Genomic DNA, 22758 nt, shown 5'->3' on the forward strand with positions numbered 1-22758 from the left:
ACTTCTTCCAGCACAGCCACCTTCTCACAGGAGAGCTGTTCCCAGTTCCCAGTCTTGTCCAGATTCTGGAAGGAGGCAGCGTACGTGGCCTAGCCAGCACAGAAGGGAGAGCCTTCTGTCAGACCGGCATAGGGCCGCCTTTGGACCAAGTACCTCCCCCTGGGCCAGCTGGTTCTGCCCAGGACAGGAAATAGCAGCTGCTTCCTGGGCAGCAGGCCCACCCAGCTGAGGGCAGTGGCTCTCCTGCCACCACGCCCAGCACAGGGGACAAGTAAAGGGTGTGTGTGCACGGGGATCCCTCTCACGTCCCTACGAGAAGATTCACGTCTCAGCCTGCTAGAGAAAACAGTAGTCAGCTCCTCCTTCTGTCAGCTAACCCAATCCCCACCTCACCGCCGCAGCATCCTTTTGGAGTCTGAGTGCCCTAGTTTATACAGGCATCATGTTCTCCTTTTTCCTAGAGGGGTTTCTGTTATATACTTGAATGTATGTTTTATAAATGAAAACGAACTAATTCTGTTTTGACAATTTGGGGGATTTTTCACAACACTGCTTCTTTACATCGTGTGTGGATTTTGTTGTCATTGAGAGGAACGGGAAGCCAGATGAGAGGGAAGGACTGTGAGGAAGGTGGCATTTAATTGTATGAAATGCAGACTTATTTCTTAACCATTCCTTGTCATGAAATGGCTGATGAGGCCTAGAGAATGAGGAGGTCCTCTCTGCTGAAACTTCCCTCCCTCCGGGGCAGTTTTGACTATTGAAGAGACGAATGGATTCAGAATGAGCAGAAGTACCCGGAGTGTTAACGTTGATGGCCCCTTGGGAAATGATTCAAAGTCACTCATCCAGGGAATAAGCCACCTAGTGAAAAATAAACCTCACCTTATCAGGCAGGGTGCTTCATAATTGTTAAAAAGAATGACTTGCAGTGATATAACAATTGCTCCCGCATAGTGAGTGACAGTAGCGACTCCCCTGGACACTTCATAGCACTGGCCATCCAGACCTTACAAAGGGTTCTGTTTTAGAGATGAGGAAGTGGAGGCTCACGGAGGCTGGTTTTCCCCAACCCACGCTGGTTTACCATGTTGCTCTGTACGCGGCAGAGGCACAATTTGAACTTGGGTCTCTCAGGCTCCAAAGCCCTGGCTCACCCCCCCACCCCTATGCTGTCTGTAACCAAGCCTGACAGTGGACGGCAGATGCCAAGTGTGAATCCCAGTGCTAAACCCTTCACAAGGCTGGTGTCATTTCCTCCTCCCAAAAGCCTCATCCTGAGTCTGTAGGCAAAAAAACGGGGACGTGACAGTCCAGGTAACTTGCCTCAACTCCTACAGCCATGGGACTTCCCTGGGAGTCCAGTGGTCAAGATTCTATACTGCCGCTGCCGGGGGCGCCAGTTTGGAGAACTGAGATCCTGCAAGCCACATGGTGAGGCCAAGAAAAAAAACGTCATGCAGCACCAGAAAGAGGCAGAGCTGAAATCTAAACTCATTCAGTTCCATTCAGTTGCTTAGTCGTGTCCGACTCTTTGTGACCCAATGAACTGCAGTGTTCCAGGCTTCCCTCTCCATCACCAACTCTCGGAGCTTACTCAAACTCATGTCCATTGAGTTGGTGAGGCCATCCAACCGTCTCATCCTCTGTCGTCCCCTTCTTCTCCTCCCTTCAGTCTTCCCCAGCATCAGGGTCTTTTCAAATGAGTCAGTTCTTCACATCAGATGGCCAAAGTATTGGAGCTTCAGCTTCAACACCAGTGCTTCCAATGAATATTCAGGACTGATTTCCTTAGGATAGACTGGTTGGATCTCCTTGCAGTCCAAGGGACTCTCAAGCATCTTCTCCAACACCACAGTTCAAAAGCATCAGTTCTTCAGCACTCAGCTTTCTTTATCTAAACTCAGGTCTACTTTTTTCCCCAGTCCATACATGTTAACTCGAACTTACTTGCCTTACTGGCAAGTTGATTTTCTAACTTGTTGGTAGACAGAACCTAAAGTGAGTTTATCTGCCTTACTCTTCCTGGGTCTTTGTCAGAAGGGAAGATGTAATTCACCACTTGAGGCTGTAACAGCTTCGCAGCTCCAGTCTAGTCCATCCCCGAAAGTTACCTTCCAGTTTGATTTTCCCTTTCTTGAATCACACTGCATTGAACTGCATTTTATCATCAGAGGCACACCTGAACCCCCCACCCACCCATCCCCACTCCCCCTTTGAGCAAAAAATAAGTGACCTTCAGTGTAGGAAATACCGGTTTTCTCTTAGAGGCCCCCTCGGTCTGACCTCTTGGTTTCCTTGTCACGTAGACCGTGTTCTTGTGACGGTCTCATTACTGTCCAGCCCTCCACAGTGCCAGCAGCCTCATCCAGCCGTGACGGCAAGTTTATTGTCTCTCCCTCAGCCTGGCCAGAGCCTCAGCCTTTCAGGGTTGGTCTGTTGTCCATTTTCCCTTGGCTGTTTCCAGTTTTACAGTTTTCCTCGAAAGAAACAGGAGCTGGTTTCCCTCTCGTTCCCAGTCCCCCTTGCTACTCCTGCTTTGGGAAGCCTGCTGTGAGGAGAGCAGTCCCGCCAGCATGGTTCTGTCAGGACGTCACATACCTAGCATCTGTGCAGAATTCAGAGCACTAAGTTCAAAAAGAAACAAACAACAAAACACTAAAATTAATCAAAGCTAGTGTTTTAGTGGCGTCTGATAGATGGGGTTGGGCTTCCCTGGTGGCTCAGTGGTAAAGAATCCACCTGCCAATGCAGGAGATGGAGGAGACGCAGCTTCGATCCCTGCGGGGAAAGATCCCCTGGAGAAGGAAATGGCAACCCACTCCAGCATCCTTGCCTGGGAAATCCCAGTAGGACACGACTTAGCAACTCGACAACAATAACAATAGCTGGGTCAGGAGTGTGAGTATAAATCCATTTGGGCAGGAGGCCAGGAGCCTTGTGAAGCAAGATTTTGAGCCACTTACCAGAGTCCCCAAATATATGACTGGCAGTTAGAGGATTAGATGGTCCAAGGCTCTGTGGTCGCCCTGTCTTGTGATTTAGAGATGCTGCTGTGGGGTCAGGGACCAGGCACAAGAAGCGGAAATGGTGAGCAGCAGGCCCTGCGCAGAAAAGCTGTGACCTGGCACTCAAATCTGGCTAAACCTCAGCTTCCTTCTGTTAAGAACGAGAGTGAGATACCTGCCCGGGGTGCATCACAGGGTTCTCAGGTGGAGGAGGGAGCCGCAGCCCTGTGGGCACACCCTGGTTCTTGTCTCAGAGTCAAGGATGTGTCCACAGTATTCAGGGACGACCCCCCAGGTGTCAGAGGAAAGCTTAGAGGAACGTTTTTTCCAGGTCACATTCCAAGAACATCTCCTGGAGGAATGTTCTGTGGGACATCATCTGGGGAGTGCTCATCTGTATATAACCGACCCTCCTTTCAAAACGTGGGGTGAATTGGACAGGCGCCCAGCAAGCGTTTTCCAACAGCCCAGTGACACAACGCCTTCTCCCCAAGCCCCTTGGGGACACAGTGAGCCCCACGTATAAAGCACCGTGCACCCCCAGTTAGCACAGGCCCGGCTCGGTTTAATCACTTTCAAGGTTTGCTGTCACTCAGTCGCTAAGTTGTCTCCGACCCTCTGCAACCGCATGGCCTGCAGTGTGCCAGGCTGCCCTGTCCTTCACTGTCTCCTGGAGTTTGCTTAAACTCATGTCCATTGAGTTGGTGATGCCATCCAACCATCTTGCCCTCTGTCGTCCCCTTTTCCTCCTGCCTTCAATCTTTCCCAGCATCAGGGTCTTTTCCAGTGAGTCACTTCTTTGCTTCAGGTGGCCAAAGTATTGGAGCTTCAGCTTCAGCATCAGTCCTTCCAATGAATATTCAGGGTTGATTTCCTTTAGGATTGACTGGTTTGATCTTCTTGCTGTCCAAGGGACTCTGAAGAATCTTTCTCTAGCTCTGCAGTTAAAAAGCATCAAATTCTTTAGCACTCAGCCTTCTTTATGGTCCAACTCTCACATCCATACGTGACTACTGGAAAAATCATAGCTTTGAGAGCTATATGGACCTTTGTCAGCAAAGTCATGTCTCTGCTGTTTAAAACACCTTCAAGGTGGGAACCATGTTTGATACCTCTTAACCTCTCGAGGCTTCAGTTTACTCCCTTGAAAATGAGACAGTTGAAAGTGACTTTTTTAAAACTCCAGCTCTAAAGTCACATAAACCTGCATCAGTGTCCTCACCCAGAGCTTCACGTAATACACTTATATACTCAGTGAATAAATGCTTATCAGGCTCGTTTCCTTTATCTCCATCTTTCTTTGTAGTTAGCACAAAAGGGAAGGTTCTTAGTTCCATACTGAGAAGAACTGTTCCTGAACCTCCGTAGGTGCCCATCTGCCCCTCCCTCTCTCCCTTCCCCTTTCTAACTATACTTGGAAAAACATCACTGCAAGTATAGCAGGCCCCTTACAGACACTTCCAGGGTAAGCTTTTACCTTGTTTGTACCTGGAAAATAACGTTTGTGGACATGTGTGTATATATGGTTGCTTTTGTTTTTTTTTCCCCAATGTATCCCTTCCCCAAAGCAGAGCTCAGCCATGCATCCTTTGTCTGGGTGACAGATACTGTGCTACCCGCTTCACCGCCCAGTCACGGGCTCTGTGCTGGACCTGGGGGTGCAAATGAGCCATTGGTCAGCTCATCTGCCCCGCGTCCTAGACAGCTCTGCGCAGGCTCAGGGCGCCGCTCCCTGCACAAGCCCAGGGCTGAGGTGGCAGGTGATTAGCTCCTCTCCCCTTCTCAGCTCACCTGGTCTCAGCTACCAGGTTTGTTACATTTGCATTGGGTAGCAGTTGGCGGCAGAGCAGAACGAAATATTTTTGCTATCCTCAACGTGCCTCCCACTTTGCAGCTTGCCTTGCCATAGTGAACTAGAAATTTTCCCAATGTCATACCGCTTGGCAGATGAATGCCATAGAACAGACAGAGAAGACCACCCCTTCAGCCCCAGCGCCCCTGCAAGGGGAGGTGCTGTGACAGGTCTCTAAGGGCACTTCCTGGAAGGGCGACAGCCTGCTGGGCGGTCCGCCCCAGCGGCTTCATTTCCAAGTGCACCCCAATTCTCTCTGGAGAAGCACAGTGCTCCCCTCGACTTCACGACTTGCCATGTGAACGCACGGGGACCGGCGCAGGACGGCTTGGTGAGAGAGCTGCTCAGTGCAGAGGGTTACCTTGGCAACCGCAAGCCCGCTTCATTACCAGATGGCATTAGCGTTATTTGTGGGATCCCATGGCAGTTGCCAAGCGCAGACCTGTAGCTCCGTCTCTGGACATTTTGCTCCTACCACAGCCAGCATTGACTAGTCTGTAGAACAGTGTCCATCAGTCTGTATATGGTGCCCCACTGTATCAGTCTGCCAAAACTCCAAGGTCATTGCAACCTGCTGCGTGCACAATCCAGACACGAGAATGTGAATCATGATAGAGTGACATGCAGGCTGGAAAGAACATTAGGCACACAAAGCCCCTTCTCGAGGGCCAGGGCATGAAGGGCTCATGGGACGCTCTCAGCTGCACCACCTCTGGGTTGAACAAAGGCTGGCGACTGGTGCATTATTATCGCTCACCATGCCCACGACCACGTGTCTCCCATGGATCATCCCATCTCATTGCTCAGCAGGCCCCTCTGCACTTCACAGCTGAGTGAACAGGCACCAGAGGTGACTGGACGTGCCCTTGGTCACCCTGCCTGTAAGTGGCAGGTGTGGCACGGAGTCCAGTGCACTAGACCTTCATATTCAGCGACCTCCTTTGGAAGTCAGCGAGGTCAGCCCCCGTGGCAGCCTCGTCCCGCCCCCACAGCACCCGCACCTCAGGCTTACCAACTCTTAGCAGCCATTCAACAGGAGCATGCTTTTGTTCGAACGTCAGGGCCCACACTGCTGACACCCCATCTCTGCAGCATCCCTTTCGCCCAGGTGTAACAGCAGAAGGGCAGATTAGCCCTAAGTGGTAGTTTCACTCGACCAGAGGCAGTGACCGTTCTTGTTCCAGCTTTGATGTTAACTGGCTTCAGATCATTTCACCTCTGCAAAGTCCAGATGAGGGTGTGGGCCGAGCAGTGAGGACTGCCCCAGGAACGTAGTCAGTGCCGGGCCCTCTGCCGCACCCCTATCGGTGAATTGCCTCCTCGACTCCTCGGGATCGTTCTCGGAGGGCACTGTTGGTTCTCCCATCAGATGGAGGAAACTGACGTTCAAAGAAGGCAAGGGACAGGGTCAGGCTCTCCTGTAGCAGAGCCCAGACCTCATTCCAGATGCGCCTGATTCCAAAGCCTGAAAACATTGAGCTTCAAAATTGCGTGTGTAGTTTAACTGTAACCACGTTAAGAATGCAAAAGGCCATAAATCTGTGCATTTTCAGCCTATTGAGTATTAGAGTCCTTTCTGACTATAAAAAATGAAAATTGATAAACTTCATAGCGTATGACAGGTTTGAGAGAATAAAAGTGAACTGGAGCCAGACTTCCTATCACTGAATGGCCGGAAGCATCCAGCTCAGGAGAGGCATAGCCGAAGAGATGCTCTTGGTGAGCCTCCGATATGCGTGCGCCCTGCCTTACAGGTGAAGCCGTGGCCCAGGAGTGGGGCGTGGAGAGTCTATCCCAGGACTTCAGAGTGACCAGGCAGGGGGTGGGGGCAGTGTGGCTGGCTGAGGGCGGGCGTGGAGGTGGGAAGTGTGATTGTTGAGGGAGCGGTATGCTGGTAGAATCTTGTGTTTAGAGAAGAAAACACTTAAACCTCAATATATAAATGAACGTAGGGTAAGAGAAAAGGGGGTGGTAGAGGAAAAACTATGCTAGTCCAGATTCATAAAATGCAAAACAAAAATTTTAACCTGTCGAACAATGATCTGCCCCTCTCGCCCTGGTTGTGGACTTGAAATACCATTTTCCACGAAAAGAACCAGAGCTGCTTATGGAAGTGGCTGATTCATGACCTCGGGTGGGACTTGGCACAGGACAGGCCTGGAGTATCGTGTACAAGACAGTACCCGTCACAGAGACCAGGGTTACGACCTGACAGGCCTGGAGAACCGTATACCAGAGAGCAAGGGAGCCGTCACGGAGACCAGGGCTACGACCCACAGAGACGCCCATAGGCCACAGACAGGACAGTTCCGTGCGAAGAATTGCATCAGATACATATACATCAGATCTGCTTCACTTTTTGAGTTTATAGTAATGTTAAGGGGGAAAAGCTAACCCATCTGTTGATACATTGGAAGTAAACTAGAGAACTAATGCATTATTTGAAAACTGGCAGATAAATGGTAAGAACTGACCTTTTAACCTTTCTTTCCTATATAATAAATTTGCCCATGAGGTGACCAATTAGTAGGTAGGTGGAGTTTTTCTTTACAAAAGTATTCCAGCTAATACTTGAAGGCTGGGTGATCCGCTTGGAGTGTGACCATCTGTAACCCCTGGTGAATTTAATGGGTCAGCAGCTGCCAGCATCACACGCTGAGATGCCTGACCTCCCATGCTTCCTGTTGGCAGACTGTGACATCCCCATGAAGCAGTCCTGCCAATAATAATAATAATAATCAAGCCTGCATCTCATATAATTACTAGTTTACAGAAAGTACAGAGTAAGGAAGACCATGTAAAGTACACCGCCAGGACGCCATCAGCAAAATCCAGGCTGGAAAACTCTGTAGAGAAAATGAGCCAGTTTCTTCAACAAATAAAACAGGGGAGGAGGGGACAGAGAGAAATTTTTAGTTTAGGAGAGACTTTTGAGACATCAGCCAGTCACATGGTGTGGACCGTATTCAGATCCCAAGTCAAACAAACTTTTTTAAAATGTGGTCTTTGTGAGACTGTTGGAAATATGAAGACTGACTGACCTGCGGATTTGATAACACTGGTGAATTCCTATTACTCTTTCAGATATGGAGTGGTAGCATGGCTAATCTGTTTTGTTTGTTTTCAGAACCCTCATCTTTCAGAGATCCAGACTGAAATATTTACAGATAAAGTGATATCTTGGCTGTTATTTGTTTCCAAATAAAACGGGAAGGGAAAAGTAGGTGAGGGTGTAGGTAAAACAAATCTGCCAAGAGTTGTTGCCGTTGGGGTGGGTCCAAGGAGTTTCTTTATACTATTTCATTTACTTTTGTATATTTTCTTTTAAGGCTTCCATAATAAAAGGTTTGGGATTTGATTTACGTCATACCTGAATGGTCTAGTGGTTATCCCTACTTTCTTCAGTTTAAGTCTGAATTTGGCGATAAGGAGTTCATGATCTGAGCCACAGTCAGCTCCCGGTCTTGTTTTTGCTGACTGTATAGAGCTTCTCCATCTTTGGCTGCAAAGAATATAATCAGTCTGATTTCGGTGTTGACCATATGGTGATGTCCATGTGTAGAGTCTTCTTGTGTTGTTGGAAAAGGGTGTTTGCTTGCTATGACCAGTGCGTTCTCTTGGCAAAACTCTTATTAGCCTTTGCCCTCCTTCATTCCGTACTCCAAGGCCAAATTTGCCTGTTACTCCAGGTGTTTCTTGTCTTCCTACTTTTGCATTCCAGCCCCCTATAATGAAAAGGACATCTTTTTTAGGTGTTAGTTCTAGAAGGTCTTATAGGTCTTCATAGAACCGTTCAGCTTCTTCAGCGTTACTGGTTGGGTCATAGGCTTGGATTACCGTGATATTGAATGGTTTGCCTTGGAAACAAACAGAAATCATTCTGTCGTTTTTGAGATTGCATCCAAGTACTGCATTTCAGACTCTTTTGTTGACTATGATGGCTACTCCATTTCTTCTAAGGGATTCCTGCCAACAGTAGTAGATATAATGGTCATCTGAGTTAAATTCTCCCATTCCAGTCCATTTTAGTTTGCTGATTCCTAGAATGTCGACATTCACTCTTGCCATCTCCTGTTTGACCACTTCCAATTTGCCTTAATTCGTGGACCTAACATTCCAGGTTCCTATGCAATATTGCTCTTTACAGCATCGGACCTTGCTTCTATCACCAGTCACATCCACAACTGGGTATTGTTTTTGCTTTGGCTCCATCCCTTCATTCTTTCTGGAGTTATTTCTCCACTGATCTCCAGTAGCATATTGGGCACCTACCAACCTGGGGAGTTGCTCTTTCAATATCCTATCATTTTGCCTTCTCATACTGTTCGTGAGGTTCTCAAGGCAAGAATATTGAAGTGGTTTGCCATTCCCTTCTCCAGTGGACCACATTCTGTCAGACCTCTCCACCATGACCCAACCGTCTTGGGTGGCCCCACACGGTATGGCTTAGTTTCAGTGAGTTAGACAAGGCTGTGGTCCTGTGATCAGATTGGCTAGTTTTCTGTGATTATGGTTTTAGTGTGTCTGCCCTCTGACGCCCTCTCGCAATACCTACTGTCTTACTTGGGTTTCTCTTACCCAAGATTTAAGGGACTAGATCTGATAGAGAGCCTGATGAACTATAGACGGAGGTTCGTGACATTGTACAGGAGACAGGGATCAAGACCATCCCCATGGAAAAGAAATGCAGAAAGGCAAAATGGTTGTCTGAGGAGGCCTTACAAATAGCTGTGAAATGAAGAAAAGCGAAAAGCAAAGGAGAAAAGGAAAGATATTCCCATTTGAATGCAGAGTTCCAAAGAATAGCGAGGAGAGATAAGAAAGCCTTCCTCAGCGATCATTGCAAAGAAATAGAGGAAAACAACAGAATGGGAAAGACTGGAGATCTCTTCAAGAAAATTAGAGATACCAAGGGAACATTTCAGGCAAAGATGGGTTCGATAAAGGACAAATGATATGGACCTAACAGAAGCAGAAGATATTAAGAAGAGGTGGCAAGAATACACAGAAGAACTGTACAAAAAAGATCTTCATGACCCAGATAATCACGATGGTGTGATCACTCACCTAGAGCCAGACATCCTGGAATGTGAAGTCAAGTGGGCCTTAGAAAGCATCACTATGAACAAAGCCAGTGGAAGTGATGGAATTCCGGTTGAGCTATTTCAAATCCTGAAAGATGATGCTGTGAAAGTGCTGCACTCAATATGCCAGCAAATCTGGAAAACTCAGCAGCAGTGGCCACAGGACTGGAACAGGTCAGTTTTCATTCCAGTCCCTAAGAAAGGCAATCCCGAAGAATGCTCAAACTACCACACAATTGCACTCATCTCACACGCTAGTAAAGTAATGCTCAAAATTCTCCAAGCCAGGCTTCAGCAATATGTGAACTGAGAACTTCCAGTTGTTCAAGCTGGTTTTGGAAAAGGCAGAGGAACCAGAGATCACATTGCCAACATCTGCTGATCATCGAAAAAGCAAGAGAATTCTAGAAAAACATCTATTTCTGCTTTATTGACTACACCAAAGCCTTCGACTGTGTGGATCACAATAAACTGTGGAAAATTCTGAAAGAGATGGGAATACCAGACCACCTGACCTGCCTCTTGAGAAACCTGTATGCAGGTCAGGAAGCACCAGTTAGAACTGGACATGGAACAACAGACTGGTTCCAAATAGGAAAAGGAGTATGTCAAGGCTGTACATTGTCACCCTGCTTATTTAACTTATATGCAGAGTACATCATGAGAAATGCTGGGCTGGATGAAGCACAAGCTGGAATCAAGATTGCCGGGAGAAATACCAGTTACCTCAGGTATGCAGATGACACCACCCTCACGGCAGAAAGTGAAGAGGAACTAAAAAGCCTCTTGATGAAAGTGAAAGAGGAGAGTGGAAAAGTTGGCTTAAAGCTTAACATTCAGAAAACTAAGATCATGACATCTGGTCCCATCACCTCATAGCAAATAGATGGGGAGACAGTGGAAACAGTGTCGGACTTTATTTTTGGGGGCTCCAAAATCACTGCAGATGGTGACTGCAGCCATGAAATTAAAAGACATTTATTCCTTGGAAGGAAAGTTATGACCGACCTGGATGGTGTATTAAAAAGCAGAGACATTACTTTACCAACAAAGGTCCGTCTGGTCAAGGCTGTGGTTTTTCCAGTGGTCATGTATGGATGTGAGAGTTGGACTGTGAAGAAAACTGAGCGCCGAAAAATTGATGCTTTTGAACTATGGTGTTGGAGAAGACTCTTTAGAGTCCCTTGGACTGCAAGGAGATCCAAACAGTCCATCCTGAAGGAGATCGGTCCTGGGTGTTCTTGGAAGGCCTGATGCTGAAGCTGAAACTCCAGTATTTTGGCCACCTCATGCGAAGAGTTGATTCATTGGAAAAGACCCTGATGCTGGGAGGGATTGGGGGCAGGAGGAGAAGGGGACGACAGAGAATGAGTTGGCTGGATGGCATCACCGACTCGATGGACATGAGTTTGAGTAAACTCTGGGAGTTTGTGATGGACAGGGAGGCCTGGCGTGCTGCGATTCATGGGGTCTCAAAGAGTCGGACATGACTGAGCGACTGAACTAAACTAAATAAAAGGTTTAAAGAAAGTAATTAAGTCAGTACTTCTGGGCGGGGGGTGGATATTATTTTGTTCTTTTGTGGTTTTCTTCTTGTTGAGTCGCTAAGTTGTGTGCGACTCTTTGCGAACCCATGGACTGCAGCATGCCAGGCCCCTCTGTCCTCCACCGTCTCCCGGAGTTTGCTCAAATTCACGTCCATTGAGTTGGTGATGCTGTCAAACCATCTCATCATCTGCTGTTCCCTTCTCCTCTTGCCCTCAGTCTTTCACAGCATCAGGGTCTTATCCACTAAGTTCGCATCAGGTGGCCAAAGTATTGGTGCTTTAACATCAGTTTTCCAGTGAAGATGCAAGGTTGATTTCCTTTAGGACTGGCTGATTTGATCTTGCTGTCCCAGGGACTTATGTTATGGTTTAATAGCAACCATTGCTGATGGGAGTGGAGAGCAGACAATAGTATTCTTAACCCTTATGGTTAGCAGTTGGTAAATTGTATCAGAAGCTTTAAAACATTTGTACTTTTCACCCCAGTAAATTACAGCTCTACAAACCTATCCTCAGGAAATAATCCCAAACATGGCAAAAGCCAGGTGAACAAAAGTACACATTGCAGCCCAATATTAATATTAGGGAAAATTTGGAAGTGACTTATGTCCAACAGTAGGTTAAAGAAATTATAGTATGTCCACTCAGTAGAATGGCAGACCCACATGTCTTGCCATTTTGAAGACTGCACAGCAATATGGAAAAATGCTTACCTGATAATTTTAAATAAAGTTTTGACTTGAAATTATGTATTTAGTTTTAGTTATAAACATGTGAAAAATTCAAAACCCATGAATCTTTGATAGTACAAAGATTAAAAGGAAGTACCCCAGATGTTAATGGTGATTCTCTTTGGATGGAAAGACTATAAACAATTTATTCCTTTTTTCTCTAATTTTAGATTGTTCCCTAGTAAGCCTTTATAAACTCTTACTATTAGTTAACTTTAAAATATCAAAATTCTCTTTTTATCAGTTAAAGTCAGCTAGATCTTGCTTCTTTTAAGGAAACAGTTGCTCAGTTTTCAATGCTTATTAGCAAAGAGACTTAAAATATGTTGGAAATGGTAGCCCCATTGGAGGAGGTGTGCTGGACCGTGACTGTAGCCCAGCAAGACGCGATTAACGTCAGTGCTTATAACTTCATCGCTTATGACTTCAATTCTGTTCAGTTCAGTCACTCAGTTGTGTCTGACTCTGGAACCCCATGCACTGCAGCACACCAGGCTTCCCTGTCCATCACCAACTCCCGGAGCCTGCCCAAACTCATGTCCATCGAGTCCGTGATGCCATCCAACCATCTCATCCTCTGTCGTCCCCTTCTCCTCCTGCCTTCAATCTTTCCCAGCATCATGGTCTTTTCCAGTGAAAAAGACCACATAGGTGGCCAAAGTATTGGAGCTTCAGCTTCATCAGTCCTTCCAATAAATATTCAGGACTGATTTCCTTTAGGAATTGTTGATATTAATATTAATTAGGAATATATTAATATGAATATTGCACTGCAGTGTGTACTTGATTTCCTTTAGGAATTGACTTCACACTCTAGGATGTCTGGCTCTAGGTGACTGATCACACTATCGTAGTTATCTGGGTCATTAAGATCTCTTTTCTATAGTTCTTCTGTGTATTCTTGCCACCTGTTCTAATATCTTCTGCTTCTGTTAGGTCCACAGACCTTTAGGATTGACTGGTTTCATCTCCCTGCAGTCCAAGGGACTCTCAAGAGTCTTCTCCAACACCACAGTTCAAATGCATCAATTCTTCAGTGCTCGGCCTTTTTCATGGTCCAAATCTCACATCCATACATGACTACTAGAAAAACCATAGCTTTGACTAAATGCACCATTGTCGGCAAACTAATGTCTCTGCCTTTGAATACGCTGTCTAGGTTGGTCATACCTTTTCTTCAAGGAGCAAGCATCTTTTAATTTTGTGGCTGCAGTCAGTGTCCACAGTGATTTTGGATCCCAAGAATATTAAGTCTGTCACAGTTTCCATTGTTTCCCCATCTATTTTCCATGAAGTTATGGGACCGGATGCCATGATCTTAGTTTTTTGAATGCTGAGTTTTAAGCCAGCTTTTTCACTCTGCTCTTTCACTTTCATCAAAAAGCTCTTCAATTTCTCTTCACTTTCTGCTGTAAGGGTGGTGTCATCTGCATATCTGAAGTTACTGATATTTCTCCCTGCAGTCTTGATTCCAACTTGTGCTTCATCCCGCCCAGCATTTTGCATGATGTACTCTGCATATAAGTTAAATAAGCAGGGTGATAATATATAGCCTTAACATACTCCTTTCCCAATTTGGAACCACTCCATTGTTCTATGTCCAGTTCTAACTGTTGCTTCTTGACCTGCATACAGATTTCTCAGGAGGCAGATAAGGTGGTCTGGTATTCCTATCTCTAAGAATTTCCCATAGTTTGTTGTGGTCCACATAGTCAAAGACTTTAGCATATAGTCAATGAAGCAGAAGTAGATGTTTTTCTGGAACTCTCTCAATGATCCAACAGATGTTGGCAATTTGCTCTCTGGTTTCTCTACCTTTCTAAATCCAGCTTGAACATCTGGAAGTTCACAGTTCACGTACTGTTGAGCCTGGCTTGGAGAATTTTAAGCATTCTTTGCTAGCGTGTAAGATGAATGCAATTGTGCAGTAGTTTGAACATTCTTTGGCATTGCCTTTCTTTGGGACTGGAATGAAAACTGACCTTTCCCAGTCCACTGGGAAGTTTTTCCAAATTTGGAAAATTTGACCACTGCTGAATTTTCCAAATTTGGCATATTGAGTGCAGCACTATCACAGCATCTTCTTTGGGGATTTGAAATAGCTCAGCTTGAATTTCATCACCTCCACTAGCTTTGTTCGTAGTGATACTTCCTAAAGCGTACTAGACTTTGCATTCCAAGATGTCTGGCTCTAGGTGAGTGATTACACCATCGTGGTTACCTGGGTCGTGAAGAACTTTTTTGTACAGTTCTTCTGTGTCTTCTTGCCACCTCTTCTTAATATCTTCTACTTCTGTTAGGTCCACACTGTTTCTGTCCTTTATTGTGCCCATATTTGCATGTAATATTCCCTTGGTATCTCTAATTTTCTTGAAGAGATCTCTAGTCTTTCCCATTCTGTTGTTTTCCTCTATTTCTTTGCAATGATCGCTGAGGAAGGCTTTCTTATCTCTCCTCGCTATTCTTTGGAACTCTGCATTCAAATGGATATATCTTTCCTCTCCTCCTTTGCCTTTCACTTCTCTTCTTTTCTCAACTATTTGTAAGGCCTCCTTAGACAGCCATTTTGCCTTTTTGCATTTCTTTTTCTTGGGGATGGTTTTGTCACAGCCTCCTGTACGATGTTACAAACCTCCATCTATAGTTCTTCAGTCACTCTATCAGATCTAATGCTTTGAATCTGCTTGTCACTTCCACTGTATAATTGTAAAGGATTTGATTTAGGTCATACCTGAATGGTCTAGTGGTTTTCCCTACTTTTGTCAATTTAAGCCTGAATTTTGGAATGAGTCATGATCTGAGGCACAGTAAAGCTCCACGTCTTGTTTTTGCTGACTATATAGAGCTTCTCCATCTTTGGCTGCAGAGAATATAATCAATCTGATTTCAGTATTGACCATTTGGTGCCATCCATGTGTCGAGTCGTCTCTTGTGTTGTTGGAAGAGGGTGTTTGCTATGACCAATGCGTTCTCTTGGCAAAACTCTGTTAGCTTTTGCCCTGCTTCATTTTGTACTCCAAGGGCAAACTTGCCTGTTACTCCAAGTGTCTCTTGACTTCTTACTATTGCATTCCCGTCCCCTATGATGAAAAGTTTTTTTGGGTGTTAGTTCTAGAAGGTTTTGTAAGTCTTTATAGAACCGTTCAACTTCAGCTTCTTCAGCATTACTGGTTGGGGCATAGACTCGGATTATTGTGATATTGAATGGTTTGCCTTGGAAATGAACAGAGATTATTCTGTTGTTTTTGAGATTGCACCCAAGTACTGCGTTTTGGACTCTTGTTGACTATGAATGAGGGCTACTCCATTTCTTCTAAGGGATTCTTGCCCACAGTAGCGGATATAATGGTCATCTGAATTAAATTCGTTCATTCCAGTTGATTTTAGTTCACTGATGCCTAAAATGTTGATATTCACTCTTGCTATCTCCACTGTTTGACCACTTCCAATTTACCTTGATTCATGGACCTAACGTTCCAGGTTCCTATGCAGTATTGTTCTTTGTAGCATTAGACTTTGCTTCTATCACCAGTCACATCCACAACTGGGCATTGTTTTTGCTTTGGCTCTGTCTCTTCATTTTTTCTGGAGTTATTTCTCCACTCTTCTCCAGTAGCATATTGGGTACCTACTGACCTGGGTAGTTCATCTTTCAGTGTCCTGTCTTTTTGCCTTTTCATACTGTTCATGGGGTTCTCAAGGCAAGAATACTGAAGTGGTTTGCCATTGCCTTCTCCAGTGGACCACATACTTTGTCAGAACTCTCCACCATGACCTGTCCGTCGTGGGTGGCCCTACACAGCATGGCTCCTAGTTTCATTGAGTTAGACAAGGCTGTGATCCATGTGATCAGTTTGGTTAGTTTTCTGTGATTGTGTTTTTCATTCTATTTGCCCTCTGATGGATAAGGATAAGAGGCTTGTGGAAGCTTCCGGATGGGAGGGACTTCAGTGCTTATGACTACCAAACTGTAACTCAGTTCCTTTCCTTCCCTCGATTCCTTCCAAGACAACACATAAATTAAAGGCAGTTTCTGTTCCTGCCTTGGCGGTTTATTGGCATCCTTAAGTAGTGATTTCCCATTTTACAAAAAACGACCCATTAAATGTTACATGGTGTAGCAGAATTTAAAAGTGCTATGCAGATGAAGGGTGCTTTTATTAACATTCTCTTAAATATAAACAAAAGTATCATGTCTTTTTCTTAACTCTTTTGTATTCTGTAGCATTGAGGGCATGTAGAAATAGAGATGAGTTCAGCATTATTGAAGGAACCCGGTGTTAGTAATGTTCACTGACACCCAGGACTGATCAAGTAGAGAAACTGTTGTTGTTGGGGACAGTAAGGTAAAGACGATGCTGTGAAAGTGCTGCACTCAATACGTCAGCAAATCTGGAAAACTCAGCAGTGGCCACAGGACTGGAAAGGGTCAGTTTTCATTCCAGTCCCAAAGAAAGGCAATCCCGAAGAATGCTCAAACTACCGCACAGTTGCACTCATCTCACACACTAGTAAAGTAACGCTCAAAATTCTGCAAGCCAGGCTTCAGCAGTACATGAACCGTGAACTTCCAGATGTTCAAGCTGGTTTTAGAAAAGGCAGGGGAACCAGAGGTCAGATTGCCAACATCCACTGGATCATTGAAAAAGCAAGAGTTCCGGAAAAACATCTACTTCTGCTTTATTGACTACACCAAAGCCTTTGACTGTGTGGATCACAATAAACTGTGGAAAATTCTGAAAGAGATGGGAATACCAGACCACCTGACCTGCCTCTTGAGAAACCTGTATGCAGGTCAGGAAGCACCAGTTAGAACTGGACATGGAACAACAGACTAGTTTCAAATAGGAAAAGGAGTATGTCAAGGCTGTATATTGTCACCCTGATTATTTAACTTATATGCAGAGTACATCATGAGCAACGCTGGGCTGGATGAAGCACAAGCTGGAATCAAGATTGCCAGGAGAAATATCAATAACCTCAGATATGCAGATGACACTGCCCTTATAGCAGAAAGTGAAGAGGAACTAAAGAGCCTCTTGATGAAAGTGAAAGAGGAGAGTGAAAAAGTTGGCTTAAAGCTTAACTTTCAGAAAACTAAGATCATGGCGTCTGGTCCTATCACTTCATGGCAAGTAGATGGGGAAACAGTGGAAACAGTGGCTGACTTTATTTTGCGGGGCTTAAAAATCACTGCAGATTGTGATTGCAGTCATGAAATTAAAAGACACCTACTCCTTGGAAGGAAAGTTATGATCAACCTAGACAGCATATAAAAAAGCAAAGACATTACTTTGCTAACAAAGGTCTGTCTAGTCAAGACTATGGTTTTTCCAGTAGTCATGTATGGATGTGAGAGTTGGACTATAAAGAAAGCTGAGTGCCGAAGAATTGATGCTTTTGCACTGTGGTGTTGGAGAAGACTCTTGAGAGTCCCTTGGACTGCAAGGAGATCCAGCCAGTCCATCCTAAAGGACATCAGTCCTCGGTGTTCTTTGGAAGGACTGATGCTGAAGCTGAAGCTCCAGTACTTTGGGAGCCTGATGTGAAGAGCTGACTCATTTGAAAAGACCCTGATGCTGGGAAAGATTGAGGGCAGGAGAAGAAGGGGACGACAGAGGATGAGATGGTTGGATAGCATCACCAACTCAATGGACATGGGTTTGGTTGAACTCTGGGAGTTGGTGATGGACGGAGGCCTGGCGTGCTGCGCTTCATGGGGTCACAAAGAGTAGGACATGACTGAGCGACTGAACTGAGGGTAAGAACTGCAGGGATTGGGGAGTAAGGGAAGGCTGGCTGGAGGTGGCACCCCCCAAAAGGGCATGCACACTGGAGTTGCAACATCAGGAGTGCTGTTTGCGGAAAGACTCTGGTCTGAGCCCAGAGGGTTCCCTGTAGCCAATTCTGTGATGTCAGAGTTTCACGGACTAGCCCAGACAGTGGGCCTTGGTTTGGGTCCTGTGCCCAGTCTGTCTTTAGGGTCTCATCTAGGAGATAAACAGAAGAGGCCTGACAAAGTATCAGAAGGGTTATATGAGCCCCTAAAAGAATGGAAGTCGCTGTCTCTCTTGAGGACTGAGTCTGTTCAACAAGCACATCAGGTTATTTTTCCCCCTTGTTGTTGTTTAGTCTCTCAGTCGTATCCAACTCTTTTGCAACCCCGTGGACTGTAGCCCTCCAGGCTCCTCTGTCCATTGGATTCTCCTGGCAAGAACACTAGAGTGGGTTCCCATTACCTACTCTAGGGGATCTTTCCGACCCAGGGATCGAACCAGCACCTCCGGCATTGGCAGGCAGATTCTTTATTATTGAGCCACCTGGGAAGCCACTTTCCCCATCATTTATGAAACTTCACTTTTTGTAGCGGGTGTTGGTAATGTTTGTTTGTCTTTGGCCGCACCATATGGCCTGCTGGATCCTAGTTCCCCAACCAGGGATTGAACCTATACCCCTGCTGTGGAAGCACAGAGTCTTAACCACTGGACCACCAGAGAACTCTCTTAGGTTCTAAGAGAGTAAAAATACTTAAATGTATTTACAGGATCATGTTCCTTTTTGGAGATAAAACTCAGCTACTTTTCATTTACCTTCAGAACTGGTCCACTTTTCCACCAGCTGTTAAAAATAGATAGTTCAACCAGAGGGTATCTGGTGTCTGCCTTTCATCTCTCTCTGTTGTACTCTCTACATATTCTGTGAGTATCCGAAGGATCGTTACATCATATGGAAACAAGTGTGCTCACTCACTCCTGCAAGGCTACAGTCCTAGGATCACCTTTTAAGAAGGTAATCTTAAGACAGAAAAAAAACAAAAGGGAAACTTGCTTTCTCCAGCAAACAAACATTTAGAACTTATTCTGAGAGCTTGTAAGTCAAAATTGTAAGTAAATTCAGGGTAGTTAGATGAGTTGGGACCTGCACCATCTGAAATGCCTTAGGAGGCTGGCACATGGGTGACCACCATGCCTTCCTTCCTCCGCATGTCCACTGGTGCATCTCTCAGAAGCAGAGGTGATCTTCTCATTGTCTTGCCCGGCTTGTGTGCTCTGCATGTTCAAGGGTGAGCATTCATGTTTGCCCCTGTGTGTTTTGCCAGGTGACCTTAGGAAAGGTGTTGAAAGTGATTGTCGTCATGCGGAGCCTGTTCATTGATCGAACGATAGTGAAGGGGTATAATGAAAACGTCTACACAGAAGATGGCAAGGTAAGCATGCTGGAGTCTTTTGTTTTCTCCATTATTTTCTGTATCCCAGAACAAATGTAATCGAGTCCCAGATGAATGACATTAAACACTGGCAATCATAGCTGAAATGGTCAACAAGCGTAGATTTATCAGTGTGAAGCCGAACACTTTACAAAAAAACATTTATCTCTCTCCCCTTGCATTTTTCATCAAGCTTCTGCTTTTTTCCTTTAAGCCTGATACCCTTAGTTGAATTTCTAATTTATCACCTTGGACCCCAGTTGCCTCATTAAATGTGTCTTCTGAGGAAATGGATTTCTTTCTTTTCTTTCCTTTTTTTTCCCCCCTCCACCTAGTCATGCAGCACATCAATAGCCCAGGGTTCAGCATTTTGCTTTTCCGAGAACCATGAGGAAAATTCAAGTTAGTCTGACACACAGCCTGCCGACCGTCTTTTTCCTCGAAACTAAGGGGTAACCGCCAGAAGTTGCTTGTCCATAGCAGTGCATGTTGAATACTGCTGTTGAAAAAAGATGAGTTATATCTGTGGGTGAGCTGTTTCATGGGACGTTCACCTGTGTGAACCCCTGATTTCTCTCGACTGCACACTCTCCATATGGAGATCGAGCATGAGAGGATGCTAATAGGAGCCGACAGGCTTCATTTGTGTTTGCTTCCAGAGCGTAATGAGCATTCTGCCAGAGAAACCGACCCAGGTACACCCTGGTCACTTCTGGCACTGAGCCTCCGTCTTCCCCTCTCCCTGGAGCTTTCCCTTCTTTTCATGAATCCCATTAAAATGTAAAAGTTTGTTAGAACCAGCACTTAGCACCCAACGGCCACGTTATAATGAGGTTAGGACGCTCTCCAAAAACAGGTGACGAATGTAGCTTAGCACATACCTGTGCGTTATGTAAGAGGCGTGACCCGTACAGGAACGAGGTCTGTATTTTGATCAAGGAGCCCAGCATTTTCGAATTTCCACATTCTGCTCCAGTGTTGTCACCTTGGGCAGCTACTCTCACTCCCAGGGCTCTGCCAAGTTCTCATCAATCTCCCCATGGAGAGGAAAGATTCCTCAAGGGAAGCTTTCCCCCTTCTTTTTTAGAAAGACCAAAATGCCTCTGGAGCAAGGGCAGAGAATAAAGTAGATAATCGGGGCAAGCTTGACCTATGGTGTGCGTGACTCGTCAGCTTTGATGGCGAGTCTAAGCGAGAAATGCCAAACTCCTCTGCAACAGCAGAAGCAAGACTGGGTCGGGGGAGATCCTCGCCCAGAGCCCGAGTTAGTGGTCATTCTTGTGGCCTCTGTTGGTGATTTAAAGCTTCATGGTCACCCCTCGTGTGAATCCCAGCCCGTGCTCTCCAAGGACTTAGAAATACATAAAAGCTCTGCGCTCAGAATGGCTGTGCTGGAAGAGAAACGGAATTCAGGACACAAGTGAAGCGTACTCTGCACTTCGAGTATAAGGAGCAGAGGTTTTGCCTGCTCGGCAGTATCCACATCAGTCTGTAATGTGGTGTTTATCTAACTGCCCCAAACTGAAAGTGTCCAAAATCATGCGAGGGCTTTGCCACCTAGTTGATACTCAGTAAATGGTAACTGGTATTATTTTTATTCTGCACTTAAATCTGGGAGTTAGAGAACAGTCTCATGTGTATGTGTCCTAGAATTTTTCTCTGATTCCTCCTCCTCAGCTGTTTGAGGTAGTTCCTTCCCTCCCCTCTACCCACTTGACTCCCAGACTTCCCGGGGACCCCTACTCCCCAGGAGTAGCTGCACTCCTGCCTCTCGGCCACCCTCGTGTCCCTGTGGTTTCCTGTGTCCCCTCGTAGAGGTCACTCCTGATGTGTGTCAGAATCAGACCACCTCCCCAGCAGGACCTCAGGTTCGGCCTGTCCAAAATCAGCCTCAGTGCTCCTGGGCCGGTGCTCACCCAGGGTGACTGTGCCAGCCAACTGCCCAGGCCTGCCTCGTCCAGTCAGAGTCTGTTGGCAGGCTCTGGCGAGGCTCCCTCTTCATCCCTGCAGCCGGGCGCCTCCCATCCATTGCCACTTCTCCTCAGTTCTCCTGGCCTCTCCACCAAGTGGCAGCGTTGTCCTCCTCACTTCCTGTGTCTAGTCCTGCTTCCCTCCCCCATCTGTCTTTCACTTGGCCTCCAGAGCCGTCTTCCTGAAATACACAGTCAAGGGGGTGATTTCTTGCTCTCTGCCATCTCCCCATTGCCCAGAGGAGAAAAGTGGAATATAAGATGACGTTGGACACAAAGCAGTCCGTGATCAAAAGAGTTTGGGAAACTCGGGGTTAGAGAAAGTTCAGTGGGACTCTTGACTATAGAAAGTCTTAGAGACTGGAGTTTGTCCGTGTGTCTTGTGAATCTCCCGAGAGGGGTATGTAGTATGCAGTCTTTTCCTAACCAGTTTGATCATCCATTTTTTTTCTTCCTTTATTCTTGGAGCGTGTTGTGACATTGGCATTTGGCAAAATACCCTTTTGAAAACTCTGGCTTGTAGAATAAAATCCAGACCCCTAAGCTAGACATAGAAATGCCTAGTGATCTGGCGCCTGCCCCCTGTCCTGACCTCATCTGCCATCATTGTTGGCACACGTTTTGTCTTACCTTCCAGCCTTTCGTGCTCCTTGTGGCTCTCAGAATGTTCCAGGTTCTTCCACAGGCTTAACACCTGCTCTGCGCCCCTGACCTGGGGTGTTTGTGCCTCCTGCTCACCTGACATGCTTACTCTTCCCTTTGCACTGACCGAACACCATCTCTCTTCTTGTCCTGTCCCCCTTCCCCTGGAGGCCTCTTCTGTAGGCACAGGCTCCAAAGATGGCAGACCTGGGTTTCCCTCAACTTACAGCACAAATTATCATCATCATTCTTCACCTCCGTAGTGTTTTGAATAATCATTTTCCGGTACGAGAACTAGTACATCCTGGTTGTTTGTTGACTTGTCTACCTCGTAATTAATAAAAATACTGGCATACTCCATATTTGTTCTGGTAGGCCTTCTACAAAGCAGACTTAACCTCCAGTGGTCACAGAATCCTAGGGACCACTGCTAGACTCATGTTTCTGATAAGGAACCTGAGACCCAGAGTGGTAAAGTGGCTGCCCCCAGTCACACACACAGCCAGTTCTCAAACCTCCATCTGCCAGCAACTCCTCAAGGGCCCAGGCTCTGTCCTGAGTGTCTCTCCCTCCCGTGGATACACATCAGGGCCTGGAACACAGCAGAGTAATAATGTGTGGGAGGGGATAATGAAGAAGCCCCCTGGCGATGTGAAAATGCCTGAGCTGGGATGGAAGAGTGGGGAATCAGAAATTAGAGATGGGGCGGGGGGGGGG

The 22758-nt window shown here is 46.1% G+C and overlaps 1 protein-coding gene across 2 annotated transcripts in view; it reads left to right on the plus strand.

Annotated features, from left to right (window-relative positions):
• Positions 1–22758, plus strand: part of MED27 (mediator complex subunit 27) — a 218366-nt gene that overhangs the window by 169473 nt on the left and 26135 nt on the right. For both annotated transcript variants that reach the window (XM_043916543.1, XM_043916544.1), the window contains exon 5: positions 19322–19429. In XM_043916543.1, the coding sequence (XP_043772478.1) occupies positions 19322–19429 (108 nt within the window). The remainder of the gene's footprint in view (positions 1–19321; positions 19430–22758) is intronic.

Source organism: Cervus elaphus, chromosome 11 (genome assembly GCF_910594005.1).
Source record: "Cervus elaphus chromosome 11, mCerEla1.1, whole genome shotgun sequence".
In the NCBI taxonomy this organism is placed as follows: Eukaryota; Metazoa; Chordata; class Mammalia; order Artiodactyla; family Cervidae; genus Cervus; species Cervus elaphus.